We start from the raw sequence: 24,792 nt of genomic DNA, 5'->3' as shown, positions 1-24,792 counted from the left end.
GATGTGATTCAGCACGACGCTGATGTGATTCATATCAAAACTAATGTGATTCAGTTTGACTTTGATGTGATTCTGCTTGACTGATGTGATTCAGTTCGACGCTGATGGGATTCAATATTGATTCACTTCAACACTGATTTGATTCAGTTTAACATTGATTGATTCAGCTCAACACTAATGTGATTCAGTTCGACACTGATGTCATTCAACTCAATGCTGATGTGATTGAACTGATTTGATTCAGCTTAACACTGATGTGATTCATATCAAAACTAATGTGAGTCAGTTTGACTTTGATGTGATTCAGCTTGACTGATGTGATTCAGTTCGACACTGATATGATTCAGTGTAAATTCTGTTCAACATCAGTACAGTAGCGAAGGTAAATTCTATCATTATTTACATTAAAAACTCTATTTGATTTTGTTGAACACAAAAGAAGATACTTTGAAGAATGCTGACTGACTTCTATAGCATTTTTTTCCTGCTATGGGAGTAGTGCCAGCATTCTTCAAAATATCTTCTTCTTGAGTGCATTAAGGTTTATTGGAGTAAATGAATGTAACGGTATGAGTATGAAGAGATCTGTAACTCACATCACAGTGATGAGGAGATCAATAACACCACATCTTTGATTTTTAATGTTTTATTTTTTATTAATAATGTTATTTAGGCTCTCTCTATATCTTGTTCAGCATCAGTACAGTATTAAAGAGACGGTTCACCCCAAAACTGTTAATGATATCTTACATTAAAAAACTATTTCAGTTTCTTTGAACACAAAAGAAGATACTTTGAAGAATGCTGAGTGATTTCCATGGCATTCTACTGTGGAGGTGACTGAATGGCAGCGTTCCTCAGAATATGAGGAGCAGACAGAAAGGTGTCCTGTTCTTTAATGAGTGAATGAATGGCAGATATCAGTGATGATTGTGAAGCTCAGAGTCGGGCCTGGTCCTTCAGCACAGCCTCCAGCTTCTGGCTCAGCATGATATTCCCTTTGACCTTCAGTTTACCAGCGAAGAAGGCCTGAGGAGAGACAGCAGAGTCAGCGACAGCAGTGGCTGCGTCCCAAATCACACACCTGTACACTACTCTATGACGTTCTGTAGTATAGAAGTGCACTCTACACTAATCCAGGTCAGTTAGACTAAATGCATACATGTACTGTGTGTGCGCGTGTGTGTGTGCACGTGTGTGTAGGAGATCTGCTGCACCTTCTGCGGGTTCAGTTTCCCCATCACCACCTCCATGAAGTCCTGATCCGACACGGTGAAGGTGACGTCTGCTTTAGCTGCGGCGCGCTGCACTGAGCCCCGACCCGTCTTCAGGTCCACCGCTGACACACACACACACACACACACACAACAACACAATCATACACTACACATGCACAGCAGATTCTATAACACACACACACACACCTCCAGCAGTGGAGCAGCAATCCAGGGATGATTCAGTTCATTATTTGATTCAGCTCAACATTGATCTGATTCAGCTTGAAATTAAATGGATTAAACTCAACGATGACTCGTTCAGCATATGATTCAGTTCAACTATGACATTGTTCAGTTCGACACTGATGTGATTCAGTTCAACTATGACATTGTTCAGTTCGACACTGATGTGATTCAGTTCAACTATGACATTGTTCAGTTCGACACTGATGTGATTCAGTTCGACACTGATGTGATTCAGTTCAACTATGACATTGTTCAGCTCGACACTGATGTGATTCAGTTCAACTATGACATTGTTCAGTTCGACACTGATGTGATTCAGTTCAACTATGACATTGTTCAGCTCGACACTGATGTGATTCACTTCAACTATGATATTGTTCAGCTCGACACTGATGTGATTCACTTCAACTATGATATTGTTCAGCTCGACACTGATGTGATTCAGTTCAACTATGATATTGTTCAGCTCGACACTGATGTGATTCAGTTAGACGCTGATGTGATTCAGTTCGACACTGATGTGGTTCAGTTAGACGCTGATGTGATTCAGTTAGACACTGATGTGATTCAGCTCAACACTGATGTGGTTCAGCTCAACACTGATGTGATTCAGCTCAACACTGATGTGGTTCAGCTCAACACTGATGTGATTCAGTTCAACACTGATGTGATTCAGCTCAACACTGATGTGATTCAGCTCAACACTGATGTGGTTCAGCTCAACACTGATGTGATTCAGCTCAACACTGATGTGGTTCAGCTCAACACTGATGTGATTCAGCTCAACACTGATGTGATTCAGCTCAACACTGATGTGGTTCAGCTCGACGCTGATGTGATTCAGTTAGACGCTGATGTGATTCAGCTCGACGCTGATGTGATTCAGTTCGACGCTGATGTGATTCAGCTCAACACTGATGTGATTCAGCTCAACACTGATGTGGTTCAGCTCAACACTGATGTGGTTCAGCTCAACACTGATGTGATTCAGCTCAACACTGATGTGGTTCAGCTCAACACTGATGTGGTTCAGCTCAACACTGATGTGATTCAGCTCGACACTGATGTGGTTCAGTTTGACACTGATATGATTCAGCTCAACACTGATGTGGTTCAGTTAGACGCTGATGTGATTCAGTTCGACACTGATGTGATTCAGCTCGACGCTGATGTGATTCAGTTCGACGCTGATGTGATTCAGCTCGACGCTGATGTGATTCAGTTCGACACTGATGTGATTCAGCTCGACGCTGATGTGATTCAGTTAGACGCTGATGTGATTCAGCTCGACGCTGATGTGATTCAGTTCGACGCTGATGTGATTCAGCTCAACACTGATGTGATTCAGCTCAACACTGATGTGGTTCAGCTCAACACTGATGTGATTCAGCTCAACACTGATGTGGTTCAGCTCAACACTGATGTGGTTCAGCTCAACACTGATGTGATTCAGCTCAACACTGATGTGGTTCAGCTCAACACTGATGTGGTTCAGTTTGACACTGATATGATTCAGCTCAACACTGATGTGGTTCAGTTAGACGCTGATGTGATTCAGTTCGACACTGATGTGATTCAGCTCGACGCTGATGTGATTCAGTTCGACACTGATGTGATTCAGCTCGACGCTGATGTGATTCAGTTCGACGCTGATGTGATTCAGCTCGACGCTGATGTGATTCAGTTCGACACTGATGTGATTCAGCTCGACGCTGATGTGATTCAGCTCAACACTGATGTGATTCAGCTCGACGCTGATGTGATTCAGCTCAACACTGATGTGATTCAGCTCAACACTGATGTGGTTCAGTTAGACGCTGATGTGATTCAGTTCGACACTGATGTGATTCAGCTCGACGCTGATGTGATTCAGTTCGACACTGATGTGATTCAGCTCGACGCTGATGTGATTCAGTTCGACGCTGATGTGATTCAGCTCGACGCTGATGTGATTCAGTTCGACACTGATGTGATTCAGCTCGACGCTGATGTGATTCAGTTCGACGCTGATGTGATTCAGCTCGACGCTGATGTGATTCAGCTCGACGCTGATGTGATTCAGTTCGACGCTGATGTGATTCAGCTCGACGCTGATGTGATTCAGCTCGACGCTGATGTGATTCAGCTCGACGCTGATGTGATTCAGCTCGACGCTGATGTGATTCAGCTCGACGCTGATGCGATTCAGCTCGACGCTGATGCGATTCAGCTCAACACTGATGTGATTCAGCTCAACACTGATGTGATTCAGCTCGACACTGATGTGATTCAGTTCAGTATCTCCTCAGTGTATGTGAGTTTGACTCACTCCAGTGTCTGCGAGTCTCTCCGTCTGTGGTGATCTCCCAGCCGAACACAGCGTTCACCTTCTTCACCAGCTCCTCTCCTGAGTCTTTAATCCTGCGCTCGATCTCAGTGAACACCAGATCACTCTGCAGCTCCGTCTGTGGAGCAAACACACCTTCAGCATCTGTGTGTCTGACTGAGTGTGTTTGTGTGTGTGTGTGTCTAACTGAATGTGTGTGTGTGTGTGTGTGTGTGTGTGTGTGTGTGTGTGTGTGTCTACATGCCTGCGGCGGGCCGGCGCTCACAGATGCTGCAGGGTGTAGATCTATATAAGCTCCAGACAGCACAACGGCTCCGGTTTCCTTCACCTGAAACAGCACAGTACATCATTATTACATCTGTGTGACGTCAGCATCATCATCATCATCATCATCATCTGAGCCTGCAGCCCCAGAGCATTGTGGGAGAGATGTGTGCGTCTGCTCACCGTACACTGGATGTGAACTCTGCTGTTCTCCTTCCACATCTCTGTCTGCAGAGACTGACCGGGATACACCGGCTTCACGAAACGCACCTGAAACACACACACACACACACACACACACACACAAAAACGCATGTAAATACGCACACACACACACTCATATACACCATATGCACACACACACGTAAACACATGTAAACACACACACACACATACACAGATATGCACGTACATATACACACAGAGACATGCATGTATGCATACACACATTCAAGCATGTATATACACACACACACACATTAGCTCATAGACATGATGACGCTGTGCTCTTCACTGTACCTTCATGGCCTTGAATCTGGAGACGTCGTTTCCTGCGTACTGCTTGAGGACGTGCCGCGCCGCGAAACCAAACGAACACAAACCGTGAAGGATTGGAGACTGAAAGCCTGCGGATAAAACAGCACGTCTGCATCTCCATTACTGCAACACATATAGAGCTGTTATCTTGTTCTAGTCTAAACATCTAACAGTTATTACACCTTTATTTTGAACTAAATATTATGAACAAGCCTGAATCTGATCTGAGTACATCAGAATCCATCTGACTGTTTATTCTGCTTACACGAACATGGACCAAATCTCTGAACCACATTGAAGAAGAAAATCAGAAGACAAGCAGAATAATCTGACAATGGAGGAAGAAACATAATCTGATGTCAAAAGGAAAATCTTGATTATTCTGCTTCCTCCATTGTCAGATTATTCTGCTTGTTTTAAGGAGAAAATCTCTTCATTTGGACTCATCATTTATGAAAATAAGACTACATGTTTTGCTTGTCTAGAAAATGCTTCTGGATTTAAGAATTGTTAGATGTTTGGACTAGAAACAAGACAGAAACTCTGAGTAAGAGCAGCATCTTTACTACTGTGTGAAAATAAGTGTAAACCACACACACACACACACACACACACACACACACCTCCCATAGCGGCGAAGTTGGGGTCAATGTGCAGTGGGTTCCAGTCTCCACTCAGCCTGTACAGAGCAGCCTAAACACACACACACACACACACACACACACACACACACACACAGCTTCAGGAATGAAGAATAATGATCATTCTTTCTCATTTCCCAGAAGTAGGCATGTGCCAGTATCACATTTTCATGCTGCGATTAATTGATTGAGCTTTTATCACGGTATACGGTATTATCACCATATTGTAATTTTACTAGAGAAACAGGTAAAACAACACAAAAAACTTCAGTTTCGTCAACTTAGTAACTTTAATAACTTTTTAATTAACTAAAAGTACTTCAAACATTTAAATACAAATAAATATAAATAAAACAATACACAATATAAATGTAAACTTGAGCAATTATATCAAAGTGAATGTGCAAAGGGAAACCGTCTTCCATCAGCAATCCCTCTGCATTTTTTTGGAACCCAAAATATTTCCTCTGACTTTTTTTGAAGGGGGATAAATTGTCGGCAGCGTTCCTCTTTCCGCCATGCTTCTTCTTCGTGTGAGGATTAGAGAGCGGTGGCAGCGGCGGCGCGCACTGCGTGCACACAATGCTTCTACATGCGGGGATTGTTTACATCAGAGTGCGCATCAGTTCTGCGCAGCATATACGCAGTGTTTCTTCAAGCGGTTGATGGAAAATAAGCTGAAGGGGGATAAATTGTCGGCAGCGTTCCTCCTTCCGCCATGCTTCTTTTTCGTGTGAGGATTATAGTGCGGTGGCAGCGGCGGCGTGCACACGACTTCTACATGTGGGGATTGTTTACATCAGAGTGCGCATCAGTTCTGCGCAGCATATACGCAGTGTTTCTTCAAGCGGTTGATGAAAAATAAGCTAAGGCGCGTTCTAAGAATATAAATTCGGATCTATTATTTTTCACGGTATTTTGAAGTGCCCGCGATAACAATATCGTGCATATTCACTACCGTGATTTATCGCATTACCGAATACCGGCACAAGCCTACCCAGAAGAAGACTCTTCAGCACTTTTATACAGGGTTCATGCACATTTCTGCTAGTGTACTGTAGTGTGTGTGTTTATATAGCACATCCACTCAAAGCGCTTCACAATCATGAGGGGGGTCTCTCCACACCACTGCCAGTGTGCAGCTCCACTTGGATGATGCTCTAGCAGACACAGGACACGGCACCAGTGCTTCACCACACACCAGCTAAAGGTGCAGTGGAGAGACGGTGATAGAGCCAATTCAGTGGATGGGGATGATTGGGAGGCCATGATGGGTAAGGGCTGATGGAGGGAGTTTGGCCAGGACACCGGGGTTACACCCCTACTCTTGACCAGAAGTGCCCTGGGATTATTAATGAGCACAGAGAGTCAGGAGCTCAGTTTAACAGCTCATCTGAAAGACGGCGCTCACTGACAGTGTAGTGTCCCCTTCACTATACTGGGGCATTAGGACTCACACAGACCTCAGGTTGAGCGCCCCCTGCTGGCCCCTCTAACACCACTTCCAACAGCAACCTAGTGTCCCCATGTGGTCTCCCATCCAGACACTGACCAGCCTCAGCCCTGCTCAGCTTCAGACGGACCGGTGTTGGGCTGCAGAGTGATACGGCTGTGGCACTAGCTGCTGAAATTCCAGCTCTTTTCCAAGACTCTCAGGTAAATATTGATGAGCTGATGCTTGATGTAAGGTCTATGTACAGTGTAGATGGTAAAGAAATGCATGTTCAGATGTAGTACAGCACATTTACAGTAAATCCTACATTATCAATTTCTGTTTCTCACCTGAATGAGTCTCTGATCAGGTTTTAAATACTCCACACATCTGCACACCAGTGTCAAACCTTAACAGTGTGTGTGTGTGTGTCTGTGTGTGTGTGTGGGTGTGTGTGTATCTGCTCCCTCAGATGTTCAGGTGTTCACGTGTCCGGGTGTTCACGTGTCCGGGTGTTCATGTGGCCTAGTGTTTATGTGTTCGAGTGTTCACATGTTCACGTGTTCGGGTGTTCATATGTTCATGTGTTCATATGTTCATGTGTTCGGGTGTTCACATGTTCATATGTTCATGTGTTCGGGTGTTCATGTGTTCGGGTGTTCACATGTTCATATGTTCATGTGTTCGGGTGTTCACATGTTCATATGTTCAAGTGTTCACGCGTTCATATGTTCGAGTGTTCACGTGTTCATATGTTCGGGTGTTCACGCGTTCATATGTTCAAGTGTTCACGTGTTCATATGTTCATATGTTCAGGTGTTCACGCGTTCATATGTTCGAGTGTTCACGTGTTCATATGTTCATATGTTCGGGTGTTCATATGTTCATATGTTCGGGTGTTCACGCGTTCATATGTTCGAATGTTCACATGTTCGAGTGTTCACATGTTCATATGTTCGGGTGTTCACGTGTTCATATGTTCGGGTGTTCATATGTTCGGGTGTTCACGTGTTCATATGTTCGGGTGTTCACGTGTTCATATGTTCGGGTGTTCACGTGTTCATATGTTTGGGTGTTCACGTGTTCATATGTTTGGGTGTTCACGTGTTCATATGTTTGGGTGTTCACGTGTTCATATGTTCGGGTGTTCACGTGTTCATATGTTCGGGTGTTCACGCGTTCATATGTTCGGGTGTTCACGCGTTCATATGTTCGGGTGTTCACGCGTTCATATGTTCGAGTGTTCACATGTTCATATGTTCGGGTGTTCACGTGTTCATATGTTCAGGTGTTCACGTGTTCATATGTTTGGGTGTTCACGTGTTCATATGTTTGGGTGTTCACGTGTTCATATGTTTGGGTGTTCACGTGTTCATATGTTCGGGTGTTCACATGTTCATATGTTTGGGTGTTCATATGTTCGGGTGTTGACGTGTTCATATGTTCGGGTGTTCACATGTTCATATGTTTGGGTGTTCACGTGTTCATATGTTTGGGTGTTCACGTGTTCATATGTTTGGGTGTTCATATGTTCGGGTGTTGACGTGTTCATATGTTCGGGTGTTCACATGTTCATGTGTTCGGGTGTTCATATGTTCATGTGTTCGGGTGTTCACGTGTTCGGGTGTTCATGTGTTCAGGTGTTCACGTGTTCATATGTTCGGGTGTTCACGCGTTCATATGTTCGGGTGTTCACGTGTTCATATGTTCGGGTGTTCATGTGTTCGGGTGTTCATATGTTCATATGTTCGGGTGTTCACGCGTTCATATGTTCGAGTGTTCACATGTTCATATGTTCGGGTGTTCACATGTTCATATGTTTGGGTGTTCACGTGTTCATATGTTTGGGTGTTCACGTGTTCATATGTTTGGGTGTTCACGTGTTCATATGTTTGGGTGTTCACGTGTTCATATGTTTGGGTGTTCACGTGTTCATATGTTCGGGTGTTCATATGTTCGGGTGTTCATGTGTTCGGGTGTTCACGTGTTCACGTGTTCATATGTTCGAGTGTTCATATGTTCGGGTGTTCATGTGTTCATATGTTCGGGTGTTCATATGTTCGAGTGTTCACATGTTCGAGTGTTCACATGTTCATATGTTCCGGTGTTCACATGTTCATATGTTTGGGTGTTCACGTGTTCATATGGTTGGGTGTTCACATGATCATATGTTTGGGTGTTCACGTGTTCATATGTTTGGGTGTTCACGTGTTCATATGTTTGGGTGTTCACGTGTTCATATGTTCGGGTGTTCATATGTTCGGGTGTTCACATGTTCATATGTTTGGGTGTCCACGTGTTCATATGTTTGGGTGTTCACGTGTTCATATGTTTGGGTGTTCACGTGTTCATATGTTCGGGTGTTCACATGTTCATGTGTTCGGGTGTTCATATGTTCATGTGTTCGGGTGTTCACGCGTTCATATGTTCGGGTGTTCACGTGTTCATATGTTCGGGTGTTCATGTGTTCGGGTGTTCATATGTTCATATGTTCGGGTGTTCACGCGTTCATATGTTCGAGTGTTCACATGTTCATATGTTTGGGTGTTCACGTGTTCATATGTTCGAGTGTTCACATGTTCGAGTGTTCACATGTTCATATGTTCGGGTGTTCACATGTTCATATGTTCGGGTGTTCACGTGTTCATATGTTCGGGTGTTCACGTGTTCATATGTTCGGGTGTTCACGTGTTCATATGTTTGGGTGTTCACGTGTTCATATGTTTGGGTGTTCACGTGTTCATATGTTTGGGTGTTCACGTGTTCATATGTTCGGGTGTTCACGTGTTCATATGTTCGGGTGTTCACGTGTTCATATGTTCGGGTGTTCACGTGTTCATATGTTCGGGTGTTCACGTGTTCATATGTTCGGGTGTTCACGTGTTCATATGTTCGGGTGTTCACGTGTTCATATGTTCGGGTGTTCACGTGTTCATATGTTTGGGTGTTCACATGTTCATATGTTTGGGTGTTCACGTGTTCATATGTTCGGGTGTTCATATGTTCGGGTGTTCATGTGTTCGGGTGTTCACGTGTTCATATGTTCGAGTGTTCACGTGTTCATATGTTCGGGTGTTCATGTGTTCATATGTTCGGGTGTTCATGTGTTCGGGTGTTCACGTGTTCATATGTTCGAGTGTTCACATGTTCGAGTGTTCACATGTTCATATGTTCCGGTGTTCACATGTTCATATGTTTGGGTGTTCACGTGTTCATATGGTTGGGTGTTCACATGATCATATGTTTGGGTGTTCATGTGTTCATATGTTTGGGTGTTCACGTGTTCATATGTTTGGGTGTTCACGTGTTCATATGTTCGGGTGTTCACGTGTTCATATGTTCGGGTGTTCACATGTTCATATGTTCGGGTGTTCACATGTTCATATGTTTGGGTGTCCACGTGTTCATATGTTTGGGTGTTCACGTGTTCATATGTTTGGGTGTTCACGTGTTCATATGTTCGGGTGTTCACATGTTCATGTGTTCGGGTGTTCACATGTTCATGTGTTCGGGTGTTCATGTGTTCATATGTTCGGGTGTTCATGTGTTCGGGTGTTTACATGTTCATGTTTGGGTGTTCACGTGTTCATATGTTCGGGTGTTCACGTGTTCATATGTTCGAGTGTTCACGCGTTCATATGTTCGGGTGTTCACGTGTTCATATGTTCGAGTGTTCACGTGTTCATATGTTCGGGTGTTCACGTGTTCACATGTTCGGGTGTTCACATGTTCATATGTTCAGGTGTTTACGTGTTCATATGTTCGGGTGTTCACGTGTTCACATGTTCATATGTTCACGTGTTCATATGTTCGGGTGTTCACGTGTTCACATGTTCATATGTTCGGGTGTTCACATGTTTATATGTTCGGGTGTTCACGTGTTCACATGTTCGGGTGTTCATGTGTTCGGGTGTTCATATTTTCATGTGTTCGAGTGTTCACATGTTCATATGTTCGGGTGTTCATGTGTTTGGGTGTTCACGTGTTCATATGTTCGGGTGTTCATGTGTTCCGGTGTTCATATGTTCATGTGTTCGGGTGTTCACATGTTCATATGTTCACGTGTTCATATGTTCGGGTGTTCACGTGTTCACATGTTCGGGTGTTCACGTGTTCATATGTTCGGGTGTTCATATGTTCGGGTGTTCATATGTTCGGGTGTTCACGTGTTCATATGTTTGGGTGTTCACATGTTCATATATTCGGGTGTTCACGTGTTCATATGTTCGGGTGTTCACGTGTTCACATGTTCGGGTGTTCATATGTTCGGGTGTTCACGTGTTCACATGTTCGGGTGTTCATATGTTCGGGTGTTCACGTGTTCATATGTTCAGGTGTTCACGTGTTCACATGTTCGGGTGTTCATATGTTCGGGTGTTCACGTGTTCATATGTTCGGGTGTTCACGTGTTCATATGTTCAGGTGTTCATATGTTCAGGTGTTCATGTGTTTGGGCGTTCACGTGTTCACGTGTTCATATGTTCGGGTGTTCACGTGTTCATATGTTTGGGTGTTCACGTGTTCATATGTTTGGGTGTTCACGTGTTCATATGTTTGGGTGTTCACGTGTTCATATGTTCGGGTGTTCACGTGTTCATATGTTCGGGTGTTCACGTGTTCATATGTTCGGGTGTTCACGTGTTCATATGTTCGGGTGTTCACGTGTTCATATGTTCGGGTGTTCACGTGTTCATATGTTCGGGTGTTCACGTGTTCATATGTTCGGGTGTTCACGTGTTCATATGTTTGGGTGTTCACGTGTTCATATGTTTGGGTGTTCACGTGTTCATATGTTTGGGTGTTCACGTGTTCATATGTTTGGGTGTTCACGTGTTCATATGTTCGGGTGTTCATATGTTCGGGTGTTCATGTGTTCGGGTGTTCACGTGTTCATATGTTCGAGTGTTCACGTGTTCATATGTTCGGGTGTTCATGTGTTCATATGTTCGGGTGTTCATGTGTTCGGGTGTTCACGTGTTCATATGTTCGAGTGTTCACATGTTCGAGTGTTCACATGTTCATATGTTCCGGTGTTCACATGTTCATATGTTTGGGTGTTCACGTGTTCATATGGTTGGGTGATCACATGATCATATGTTTGGGTGTTCATGTGTTCATATGTTTGGGTGTTCACGTGTTCATATGTTTGGGTGTTCACGTGTTCATATGTTCGGGTGTTCACGTGTTCATATGTTCGGGTGTTCACATGTTCATATGTTCGGGTGTTCACATGTTCATATGTTTGGGTGTCCACGTGTTCATATGTTTGGGTGTTCACGTGTTCATATGTTTGGGTGTTCACGTGTTCATATGTTCGGGTGTTCACATGTTCATGTGTTCGGGTGTTCACATGTTCATGTGTTCGGGTGTTCATGTGTTCATATGTTCGGGTGTTCATGTGTTCGGGTGTTTACATGTTCATGTTTGGGTGTTCACGTGTTCATATGTTCGGGTGTTCACGTGTTCATATGTTCGAGTGTTCACGCGTTCATATGTTCGGGTGTTCACGTGTTCATATGTTCGAGTGTTCACGTGTTCATATGTTCGGGTGTTCACGTGTTCACATGTTCGGGTGTTCACATGTTCATATGTTCGGGTGTTTACGTGTTCATATGTTCGGGTGTTCACGTGTTCACATGTTCATATGTTCACGTGTTCATATGTTCGGGTGTTCACGTGTTCACATGTTCATATGTTCGGGTGTTCACATGTTTATATGTTCGGGTGTTCACGTGTTCACATGTTCGGGTGTTCATGTGTTCGGGTGTTCATATTTTCATGTGTTCGAGTGTTCACATGTTCATATGTTCGGGTGTTCATGTGTTTGGGTGTTCACGTGTTCATATGTTCGGGTGTTCATGTGTTCCGGTGTTCATATGTTCATGTGTTCGGGTGTTCACATGTTCATATGTTCACGTGTTCATATGTTCGGGTGTTCACGTGTTCACATGTTCGGGTGTTCACGTGTTCATATGTTCGGGTGTTCATATGTTCGGGTGTTCATATGTTCGGGTGTTCACGTGTTCATATGTTTGGGTGTTCACATGTTCATATATTCGGGTGTTCACGTGTTCATATGTTCGGGTGTTCACGTGTTCACATGTTCGGGTGTTCATATGTTCGGGTGTTCACGTGTTCACATGTTCGGGTGTTCATATGTTCGGGTGTTCACGTGTTCATATGTTCAGGTGTTCACGTGTTCACATGTTCGGGTGTTCATATGTTCGGGTGTTCACGTGTTCATATGTTCGGGTGTTCACGTGTTCATATGTTCAGGTGTTCATATGTTCAGGTGTTCATGTGTTTGGGCGTTCACGTGTTCACGTGTTCATGTGTTCGGGTGTTCATATGTTCGGTTGTTCACATGTTCATATGTTTGGGTGTTCATATGTTCAGGTGTTCATATGTTCGGGTGTTCATGTGTTTGGGCTTTCACGTGTTCATGTGTTCGGGTGTTCATATGTTCGGGTGTTCACATGTTCATATGTTTGGGTGTTCACATGTTCATATGTTCGGGTGTTCACATGTTCATATGTTCGAGTGTTCATATGTTCAGGTGTTCATATGTTCGGGTGTTCATGTGTTTGGGCGTTCACGTGTTTATATGTTCGGGTGTTCATATGTTCAGGTGTTCATATGTTCGGGTGTTCATGTGTTCGGGTGTTCATATGTTCGGGTGTTCACATGTTCAGGTGTTCACATGTTCGGGTGTTCATGTGTTCATATGTTCGGGTGTTCACGTGTTCATATGTTCGGGTGTTCATGTGTTTGGGTGTTCACGTGTTCATAAAATACTCCACACACCTGCACAACAGTGTCAAACATTAACAGTGTGTGTATCTGCTCCCTCAGATGTGTGTGTGTATCTGCTCTCTCAGATGTGTGTGTGTATCTGCTCCCTCAGATGTGTGTGTGTGTATCTGCTCCCTCAGATGTGTGTGTATCTGCTCCCTCAGATGTGTGAGTGTGTATCTGCTCCTTCAGATGTGTGTGTGTGTGTGTATCTGCTCCCTCAGATGTGTGTATGTGCTCCCTCAGATGTGTGTGTGTATGTGCTCCCTCAGATGTGTGTGTATCTGCTCCTTCAGATGTGTGTGTGTGTGTGTATCTGCTCCCTCAGATGTGTGTATGTGCTCCCTCAGATGTGTGTGTGTATGTGCTCCCTCAGATGTGTGTGTGTATCTGCTCCCTCAGATGTGTGTGTGTATCTGCTCCCTCAGATGTGTGTGTGTGTATCTGCTCCCTCAGATGTGTGAGTGTGTATCTGCTCCTTCAGATGTGTGTGTGTGTGTGTGTGTGTGTGTATCTGCTCCCTCAGATGTGTGTGTATCTGCTCACCTGATCTCTAGACGTCTCCTCCACCACCACAGCGTCTGCAGGTCTGTCTGGAGCAGCCGCTGTAGCCTGAAACAGGTAAAAACACAGTAAACTACAGTACAGGAGTGGTGCAGACGCAGCTGATGGAGGCGTTCGGCTCACCACGGCCTTCTGGGACGCTCGCTTCCCTCCGAATCCTCCAGAGCCCACGATGAACACAGAGAACTGGTTATAACACAGCAGCTCCTGCTCGCTGTACGTGTGCACTGAAACACACACACACACACACACACACACACACACACACACACACACACAGTGAGTGAAAATGAAGTGTGTTTTTCCTTAAAACAAGCACACTAATGTTGTGTTGTCTTTGACATAGGGGTGTGTGTGTGTGTGTGTGTTTGTTACCGTCCAGCAGGATCAGCATCCCGGAGCCTTTATCCAGCACATCCGACACTGTGGCTCGAGATGTCAGAGTTCCTGAGGAGAGAGAGAGGCTTCAGTAACACACACACACACGCACACACACACACTCTGCATGATCATTGGTTGAGTTCCTCACCTGATGTGGGCAGAGGCTTGAACAGCTCCAGGTACTGCTCTCCATGCAGCAGCTGAAACACACACACACACACACACACACACACACACACACACACACACACACACACACACAATGAAGGTCTCACACACCTACATGCATACAGAGGGTCTCTCTCTCTCTCTCTCTCTCTCTCTCACACACACACACACACACACACACACACAGAGATATATGTATACATAGAGTCACCCACACACGCATGTAGAGGGATGGACACATGCAATCTTGCACGAGCAACACACATACACAGAGGGTCACACACACCGATATATGCATACAGAAGGACACACACACACATACAGTGGGTCACACACTCTCTCACACACAGATACACACACATAAATGGATGGATACATACACACACGCATACATACAAACAAACACACATACATAGTGATACACACACACACAGATATATACAGAGATCATGCTCTGTCACACACACACACACACACACTCTGGTGTTTGCTCACCCTGGTGAAGTCGATGTCGAGCCCCGGGACGCTTCCCAGCCCCAGCAGCGCCCCCTGCGCCGGGATCACCCCGAACGTGGGCAGGCAGCAGAAGTGTGTGTGTCCCTCATAGAGGAACTGCAGCTGCTGGGGGTCTCTGCTGGACACGCCCACTCCCAGAGCGTACAGGATACAGTTCATGTGTGTGTGTGTGAACGTCATGTCCGGCAGCACATGCCCGATAGCCTGCGCCTGACACACACACACACACAGAGATAGACACACACACCAAAGGATGAGCACAGTCACTGAAGATGAGCACATTATCAATGACTTTATTTCACACACAGACAGACAGACGTGTGTGTGTGTGTGTGTGTGTGTGTGTGTGTGTGTGTCTGTCATGTTGTGTTTTTCAGAATAAAAGAGCTTCAGTGATGCTCCTCTAGTGCAGTGGTTCTCAAACTTTTTAACCCGCGACCCCCATTGTAAGATCGTCAAGAACTCGCGACCCCCCACTACCAAAGCATATACAAACAATAAAAATAGCTTTTTTTAAGCTGTTCACAATATTTTAACTATATTTACTATAGATTACAGGGCTCGAAATTAACATTTTTGCTTGGTAACACTGGTGCTTCTAACTTTAAAAATGTAGGCGCACCAGCCAAAATTTAGTGGCTCCCGCCAATTATCGCACTGTTACTACAAGTTTTATAAACAGATTTATTGCATTTGAAAATCAACACTAATCAAAACTAACAAGCAAAAAAATAAATATGCATGCGTGAGGAAAATATGTCTTAATGAAATCCCGTTATCACAAGAAAATACATTTTTATAACATTATTGAGTGACCAAAAGATACACGGACGGATATCCCAAAAGATATCCCACAGACTTTACAGTGAATGCTAGTTATTTTCATAGCAGACTTGAAGCCAATGGAGGTCTTTTATCCACTCTTCAATAAGTATAGCTGGTGGATTAACATTCAGCACATGATCAGTAATCAGATGTGCCAATATTTGTAGCTTTAGGTGTTTCTAAAACTAAATCTGTCAGTGTTGTTTTCATTCTCTCATCTTCAGCGCTTTACATTTTCGCGGTTGTAGCTCCTGTCATCTGAAGACAGGAGGCGTTGACTGAGTGATTGACAGCTGATTTTAACCAATCATTCGTGTTCAGTTCTTAGAGCAGTGGGCCAATAAGAAGAGTGCGAAGGCGGGGCAAGCGTTGAAGGCAAGTTGACATGACAACAGTTTTTAACTGTTCCTGAGCGCCGCCTTCCAAGTACAAAGATGCATTCTGCCTGAATGTGTCCTAAATACTTTATGAATTTATCAGTGATATCTTTTTAAAAATCTGAAAATATTAGCTTTCATTTTTAATACTGAAAAATATTTATTATAATCACTGAAAATTACACAATTTTTGAATAACTCTCGCGACCCCTTGAAATTATTCTGCGACCCCCGCAGGGGTCGCGACCCCCAGTTTGGGAACCACTGCTCTAGTGGACCAGTCTGGATTTCAGCAGGTGTGTGTGTGTGTGTGTGTAGTGTAGTGTTTGTATTGTGTGTGTGTGTGTGTGTGTGTGTGTGTGTGTGTGTTTTCTCACAGGGTTTGTTGCGACTGCTGTTGGGTTTGCTCCGATTTTTCTCTCATCCTCCACTCTGGACAAAACCTCCACCAGCGTCTGCAGCGACTCTACAACACACACACACACACACACACACACACACATTAAACCTGACTGCTCATGTGTGTGTAGTGTGCACGTACTGTGCATGCAGGTGTGTAGTGTGTAGTGTGTGTGTGTGTGTGTGTGTGTGTGTGTGTAATGTGTAAATATATATTGTGTAGTGTGTGAAAAATATATGTGGTGTGTGTCTGTAAGTAGGTGTGTGTAATATGTATGTAGCGTATTGTGTGTGTTTGTTTGTGTAATGTTTATGTATTGTGTTTGTGTGTATTGTATACTGTGTGTGTGTAATGTTTATGTATTGTATACGGTGTGTGTGTGTGTGTGTGTGTGTGTATATTGTGGTGTGTGTGTGTGTATAGTGTAGTGTTTGTATTGTGTTTGTGCATGTGCGTGTGTGTGTGTGTGTGTGTAGTGTAGTGTTTGTATTGTGTGTGTGTGTGTGTGTGTGTGTGTGTTACCCTGTATGCTAGCAGGTTTAGTAGCATTAGTGAAGTCACAGATGTCTCTCCAGGCGTCTCTCACAGTCTCCGGTGTCACACACTCACTCTTCTGACGGACGATACGACCCAGACTCCTCTCCCAGCGCACTACCAACACCATTACATAACACACACACACACACACACACACACACACTCGACTTCAACTATATATCTGACTGAAATGTGAATATTAAGTCGGTGTGTATTCACATACTCATTATATAAGCTGTGTGTGTGTGCGTTAGGGATGTGTGTGTGTGTGTGATCTTCTCACATTCACACACACTGAACTCACATTTGCCGATCCAGCCGGCGCCCACCTAAACACAAGCAGAGGATCATGGGAAACAGCTGTGATATCAATGATTAGATAAACATCAGATGATCAATACCGGTCTATTTATAGGACATGCCCTCCTGTGTATGTGTGTGTGTGTGTGTGTGTGTACCTCAAACAGGCCACTGTTCTCCTGGCAGGACTCATGACAGAGCCAGAGCACCAGCGGCGCCACGTACTCTGCCTTCAGAGACTGCACCAGATCTGATGGAGAACACACACACATCAGCAGAACACACACACACACACACACACACACACACACACAGACAGACAGACAGACAGACACCTGGAGGCATGACGGTCTCGGTGAGTCTGGACCCTGCAGTGGGGGCGATGGTGTTGCACATACAGCACACACACACACACACACACACACACACACACACACACACACCTGGAGGCATGACGGTCTCGGTGAGTCTGGACCCTGCAGTGGGGGCGATGGTGCTGTCATTACAGCACACACACACACACACACACACACACTCACACACCTGGAGGCATGACGGTCTCGGTGAGTCTGGACCCTGCAGTGGGGGCGATGGTGTTGCACACACACACACACACACACACACACACACCTGGAGGCATGACGGTCTCGGTGAGTCTGGACCCTGCAGTGGGGGCGATGGTGTTGCACACACACACACACACACACACACACACACACCTGGAGGCATGACGGTCTCGGTGAGTCTGGACCCTGCAGTGGGGGCGATGGTGTTGCACACACACACACACACACACCTGGAGGCATGACGGTCTCGGTGAGTCTGGACCCTGCAGTGGGGGCGATGGTGTTGCAGTGGATGTTGTACTTCTGTCCTTCGATGGCGAGTGTGTTTGCCAGACCCAGCAGACCCAGCTTCGCCGCGCTGTAGTTCGCCTGCCCAAAGTTCCCATAAATCCCTGCGGCGGATGAGGTCATGATGATCCTGAAACACACGCCACACTTAAAGCTGCTGCAGGTACGATTCTGACTCTTCTCAAGCATAAAGACACCAGAACTGATCATATTACAGACGTTTAACAATCATGCTAACGAACGTACAGAAAAACAATGCTAATGTCAGCTATACTGCTTTGATCATGTGTGTTCTGTGTTCATTTGTTTGAGTGTGCATCTGTTCATGTGTTCAGGTGTTCATCTGTTCAGGTGTTCATCTGTTTGGGTGTTCATGTGTTCGGTTGTTCATATGCTCATGCGTTCATCTGTTCGGGTGTTCATCTGTTCGATTGTTCATCTGTCCGGTTGTTCATCTGTCCGGTTGTTAATCTGTTCGGATGTTCATCTGTCCGGTTGTTCATCTGTTCAGGTGTTCTTCTGTCCAGTTGTTCATCTGTTCGGGTGTTCATATGTTCAGGTGTTCATCTGTCCGGTTGTTCATCAGTTTGGTTGTTCATCTGTTCAGGTGTTCTTCTGTCCAGTTGTTCATCTGTTCGGGTGTTCATATGTTCAGGTGTTCATCTGTCCGGTTGTTCATCAGTTTGGTTGTTCATCTGTTCAGGTGTTCTTCTGTCCAGTTGTTCATCTGTTCGGGTGTTCATATGTTCAGGTGTTCATCTGTCCGGTTGTTCATCTGTTTGGTTGTTCATCTGTTTGGTTGTTCATCTGTTCGGGTTTTCATCTGTTTGATTGTTTATCTGTTCGGGTGTTCATCTGTTCAGGTGTTCATCTGTCCGGTTGTTCATCTGTTCGGATGTTCATCTGTCCGGTTGTTAATCTGTTCGGATGTTCATCTGTCCAGTTGTTCATCTGTTCGGATGTTCATCTGTCCGGTTGTTCATCTGTTCAGATGTTCATCAGTTTGGTTGTTCATCTGTTCGGGTGTTCATATGTTCAGGTGTTCATCTGTTTGGGTGTTCATCTGTCCAGTTGTTCATCAGTTTGGTTGTTCATCTGTTCGGTTGTTCATCTGTTCGGGTGTTCATCTGTCCGGTTGTTCATCAGTTTGGTTGTTCATCTGTCCGGGTGTTCATCTGTTTGATTGTTCATCTGTTCGGGTGTTCATCTGTTCGGGTGTTCATCTGTCCGGTTGTTCATCTGTCCGGATGTTCATCTGTCCGGTTGTTCATCTGTTCAGATGTTCATCTGTTCGGGTGTTCTTCTGTCCGGTTGTTCATCTGTTCGGGTGTTCATCAGTTTGGTTGTTCATCTGTTTGGGTGTTCATCTGTCCGGTTGTTCATCAGTTTGGTTGTTCATCTGTTCGGGTGTTCATCTGTCCGGATGTTCATCTGTTCATCACTTTGGTTGTTCATCTGTTCGGGTGTTCATCTGTCCCGTTGTTCATCTGTTCGGGTGTTCATCTGTCCCGTTGTTCATCTGTTCGGGTGTTCATCGGTTTGGGTGTTCATGTGTTCAGTTGTTCATCGGTTTGGGTGTTCATGTGTTCGGTTGTTCATCTGTTTGGGTGTTCATGTGTTCGGTTGTTCATCTGTTTGGGTGTTCATGTGTTCGGTTGTTCATCTGTTTGGGTGTTCATGTGTTCGGTTGTTCATCTGTTTGGGTGTTCATGTGTTCGGTTGTTTATATGTTCATCTGTTCGGTTGTTCATCTGTCCGGTTGTAAATCTGTTCGGGTGTTCATCTGTCCGGTTGTTAATCTGTTCGGGTGTTCATCTGTCCAGGTGTCCATCTGTCCTGGTGTTAATCTGTTCAGGTGTTCATCTATTCAAGTGTTCATGTGTTTGGTTGTTCATGTGTTTGGATGTCCATCTGTTTGGGTGTTCACCTGTTTAGTTTTTCATGTGTTGAGATGTTCATGTGTTCGACTGTTCATCTCTTCAGGTGTTCATGTGTTCGGTTGTTCATCTGTTTGGGTGTTTATCTGTTCGTGTGTTCGTCTGCTTGGGTGTTCATCTGTCCAGGTGTTCATCTGTTTGGTTGATCATCTGTTCAAGTGTTCATGTGTTTGGATGTTCATGGATTCTGTAGTTCATCTGCTCAGGTGTTTGTATGTTCATGTGTTCGGCTGTTCATATATTCAGGTGCTCATCTGTTTGGATGTTCGTCTGTTTGGGTGTTTGTGTTCGGATGTACATGTATTCTGATGTTCATCTGTTCTGATGTTCATGTGTTCATCTGTTCAGTTGTTTGGGTGTTCATCTGTTCATGTATTCAGGTGTACATGTGTTTGGGTGTGCATGTGTTCAGGTGTTCGTGTGTTCAGTTGAGTTCGTGTGCGCTCGTGTTCGGCCGTTCATGTGTTCATCTGCACATGTGTTTGGGTGTTTTATCTCTTCATGTGTTTGGGTGTTCATCTGTTCGGGTCATCATGTGTGTTCAGTTGTGTTTGGGTGTTCAGGTGAGTGCAGCAGGTCTCCCCACCTGCCAAACTTCTGCTGCTTCATGTGGTTCCAAGCGGCTCTGGTGACGAGGAACGAGCCTCTGAGATGAACACGCTGAATTAGATCTGAAACACAGCAAACTCACAGTCACACAGCAGCTCATACACACCTGCACACTTAGCTGATCTCAGGTCAGTACATACCCCAGTCCACATCACTGGTGCGCGCGAACGAGCGATCCCGCAGAATCCTTCAGTGCAGCACGCCATCACCCACAAAAACACACATACAGCTGAAGTCTAAATTATTCACACTCTCCTTAAATAAAATCCTTTTCATAATATTTCCCAAGTAATGGAGAGATTCTTTTGTTAAACATTTATTTATTGTAAAAAAGCACATGAAATTATTCATTTTTAACTTTGACCCCCCTCGCCCTCCATCCCCCAAAGCATCCAAATACACCACTAGGCAAATATTTAAAAATAATAATAAATAATACATTACCCAGAAGGCACTTACCCAGCGTTATTCACCACCACATCTGAAAAACAACACAAACCATTCATTTAGTACTGTGTTTGTACCCTAACTATAAAACACATGCGCTGCTTCTGGAAGTATAACCTCCACTCGTCCTCCATAGGGAAACAGATTATTATCAATAACTGATAGAATGATTGCTTCTGCTTTTGTCCAACACGTCTGATCACAATAATTCTACATGTTTTAAAACATTTATGGACCACAAAACCACATAAGTGTCCATTTTTGTGAAAATTTAGATTATTACATGACCTAAAAGCTGAATAAATAAGCTTATGATTGATTTGGCTGTTAGAATAGGGCAATATTTGACTATTAAATATGAATATATGGAATCTGATGGTTAAAACAAATCTAAATACTGATAAAATCATCCTTAAAGTTGTCTAAGTCACATTCTTAGCTATGCATGTTACTGATCAAAAAGTTGGTTTTGGTATATTTATGGAGGGAAATTTGCAAAATGCCTTCAAGGAAGATATTAGATTCATATTCTGATGATTTTGTTGGCTACTTTTGAACACATATGATGTATTTTTAGCTATTTCCACAAACATACCAGAGAAATATGCGGTTCAGGGTCGTAATTGTTTAATTAGCGGTGTAAAACTACATTACCCATGATGCCATGCAGAGAATTCACCAATCAAAGAGTCACAGTGATCAAAGTGTCATATTTAGCTCCGCCCACTCCCATGAAAAGCTGCAAATGATGCAGTCAAGTCTCTCTATTCTCATAATATACTGATATAAGTGCATATTTGGGCAATATCTTTAAATATATATATATTTTTTTCATGTGTTCAATAGATTTAAATATATTACAGATAAAATGAACAACTTTAAATGAAGCTTTATGTTTGTGTCGTATCATTGGCAATGCTTCAATGGATTGTACTTTTATTTATCTTCTTAACTAGTTGCTTTGGACTTTTTAAAAGGTAAAAAAATGAATGAGAGACTCAGATTGTGACAGTTGTTGCTAGAAGGGATACAGCTGCAGCCAGAAGTATATATAAATACTTATATAATTTGTTAAATTACCCATTAATCCTATTTTATTAATGTATACCCTTACCGTAATGTAAAAACTTTAATTATACTAAATATTATTCATGTTTTTTATTAAATCACCCAGTAAATTGTATTTTTGTTAACATCTACCCCAACCCTCACAGTTGTGTAAGAACAGTAATTATAGAGTATTATTCATATTATTTATTAAATGACCCATTACATTGTATTTTATTAATGTCTACCCCTAGTAGACGTGACAGTAATGTAAAAATATGAATTATTGTTGTTCAATGTCACAGAATGTTAGTATCCGCAGCTGTATCCCTTCTACACTTTACAGAGACTCCAGCATGTTTATAAACTGCACCTATTCGTCCGAATGCGTCCAGCGCCGACTGGATGAGCTTCTCTCCATCCTCCACTGAATCTGAGAGATGGAGACACAGAACTCACATCATCAGCATCATGTGAATCACAGATATGATTCTACTCATGGAATCGATTACCATAGTTGGCTACAGCCTTCCCTCCAGCAGCTCTGATCTCCTCCACCACTTTATCAGCAGCTGCTGAGCTCCTGCCTCCACCTTTGATATCTCCACCCAGATCATTGACTGTCAAGAGCACAAAACACAGAGTTACAGAATGAATCGCGAGCGGCGACTCATTTGAACTGAATCAAATAGCGACTCGATCACCGACGACAGCGGCTCCTCTCTGCCCGAAAGCCAGTGCGTATTCCCTTCCCAAACCTGCACACAAACACACACTTATTAACAGGATTAGCATAACAGTGTGTTAAATATTTCATGTCTTATATAAGCAGAACCATTCGAGTGATTCATATCAGTCTTATCTCTGAACTTTGACCGCCACAGAAAAGCTGCTTTAGTGGCAAAAACAGCTCAGTGAATGACTCAAACAGGCCTTTAATGTTGAATAAACCATCCAAAAATAAAGCATTTATACATATTAAACAGATTATTATTCATGCATCAGCATTAACTCTACAACTAACATGATAATGCAGAAGTTTATTACTGTTCTCCATAATAAACCCTGCTCAGAGCGATTCATTACTATCTGCTGCATTAACACTCTCAGTTTGTGCACTGATACACACACACACACACAATTATTGACACTATAACACTATTAATAAAGAATAATACGCCATAATCTGCAGAAAAGCATGAGTTTGCTATGATGAAGGACTGACCTCCGCCTGCTCCGGTCACCAGCACCACCCTGCCGTCGAATCTCAAAGGCACAGACATGATCAGATGGAGAAATGAATGAATATGAGTGAAAGGTGTCTGCAGGACCGCTCCGTGTCGAACTGTGCTGCGAAAGAAACACTCAACCGTGACTTTTGGCCCACTTCCGCGAATGGCGCGCTGACGTCACCGAGCAGCAGCCAATCAGAACCGCGCGTCTTCACTCCACCGAACAACAGCAGCATCGAAGACTCCTTCGTATTTTTGTTTTTTCATGTAAATATCTAATATCAGTTAAATATAAAACACATAACATCTGATGCTTTGATCGTGCTGCTGTTTTGCGGTGTCAGTGTGTAATATGTTTGGTGAAATAAGCTGTTTAAATACATAATAATAATATTTTTACACTCACTTTTACACTTACAAAAAGTCTGTATATATAGTCATATTTTACAGTGCTTCGATTTAAAAAATAAATTTAAAATGCTAACTGTGTGTACAGATTGATTATAATCAATTTTAATATAATAATTACAAATAAAACAAAAAAACTGGTCAAATATAACTTTTTATATTATATTATTAAAGTAAATTATATATATATATTAAGTATATATATTAAGTATATATAAGTTCAATCACATTTTTGTCTTTAACTATGCTATAAATAAAAATTTTTCAATCAAAATAATATTACATTACTGCATCAAAGTAAATTATATCGGTATATTTATTATCATTTTATTATATTATAAAAGATTACAACTAGAGAAAAAGCATTACATTTAATTAAAGTGAGCTAAATAAAACAATGTTCATGACACAATTATATATCGGGTCTCGTTCTGATTGGATTTCATACTTTAAAACTCCGCCCTCTAAGGACATTTCAGCCAACCCGATGTCCGAAGCCGCACAGACCAGAAATGACTGACAGGTAAAGAGTGTTTCTGATTGGCTAAAAAAGCGCGGGCCGCTCCTGAATCTCTCGCACTTCACAAAAATAGATGTTTTGGATCAGGCCGTCAGATAAAAAGGATATTTCAGTTCAGTGTGTTTCAGAAAAATGTAAGATATACGACTAATAAAATTACATTTACAATGTGAATGGATTACGCGTCTGTCGGTGTTAAATACTAGAAGATTCGC

At 43.3% G+C, this 24,792-nt stretch overlaps 1 protein-coding gene across 1 annotated transcript; it reads right to left on the bottom strand.

Moving 5' to 3' along the window:
- Positions 1-630: 630 nt before the first annotated feature.
- hsd17b4 (hydroxysteroid (17-beta) dehydrogenase 4) lies at positions 631-23,801 on the bottom strand. Its single transcript, XM_056464232.1, has 23 exons — positions 23,643-23,801; positions 23,122-23,175; positions 22,930-23,037; positions 22,791-22,850; positions 21,383-21,404; positions 21,064-21,110; positions 20,901-20,985; positions 18,320-18,507; positions 17,682-17,773; positions 17,528-17,552; positions 17,209-17,337; positions 16,664-16,752; positions 15,064-15,294; positions 14,549-14,600; positions 14,395-14,466; positions 14,143-14,246; positions 14,002-14,067; positions 5,214-5,283; positions 4,573-4,679; positions 4,237-4,323; positions 3,772-4,117; positions 1,218-1,339; positions 631-1,029 (listed from the first exon to the last, which is right to left on the bottom strand). The coding sequence occupies exons 1-23, from the start codon at positions 23,698-23,700 to the stop codon at positions 940-942; spliced, it is 2,304 nt and encodes a 767-aa protein (XP_056320207.1). The 5' UTR covers positions 23,701-23,801; the 3' UTR covers positions 631-939.
- Between the last annotated feature and the right edge of the window lie 991 nt (positions 23,802-24,792).

This window comes from Danio aesculapii, chromosome 8, assembly GCF_903798145.1.
Source record: "Danio aesculapii chromosome 8, fDanAes4.1, whole genome shotgun sequence".
NCBI lineage: Eukaryota > Metazoa > Chordata > Actinopteri > Cypriniformes > Danionidae > Danio > Danio aesculapii.
This window is presented reverse-complemented; position numbering and strand designations above follow the sequence as displayed.

Coding starts and splice junctions, on each gene's coding strand:
- hsd17b4 (XM_056464232.1), bottom strand. CDS start 23,700: ATGTCTGTGCCTTTGAGATTCGACGGCAGGGTGGTGCTGGTGACCGGA. Junction 15,295..16,663: donor CAGCAGTCGCAACAAACCCT/GTGAGAAAACAC, acceptor TGTGTGTGTCAG/GCGCAGGCTATCGGGCATGT. Junction 14,601..15,063: donor TCGACATCGACTTCACCAGG/GTGAGCAAACAC, acceptor TGTGTGTTTCAG/CTGCTGCATGGAGAGCAGTA.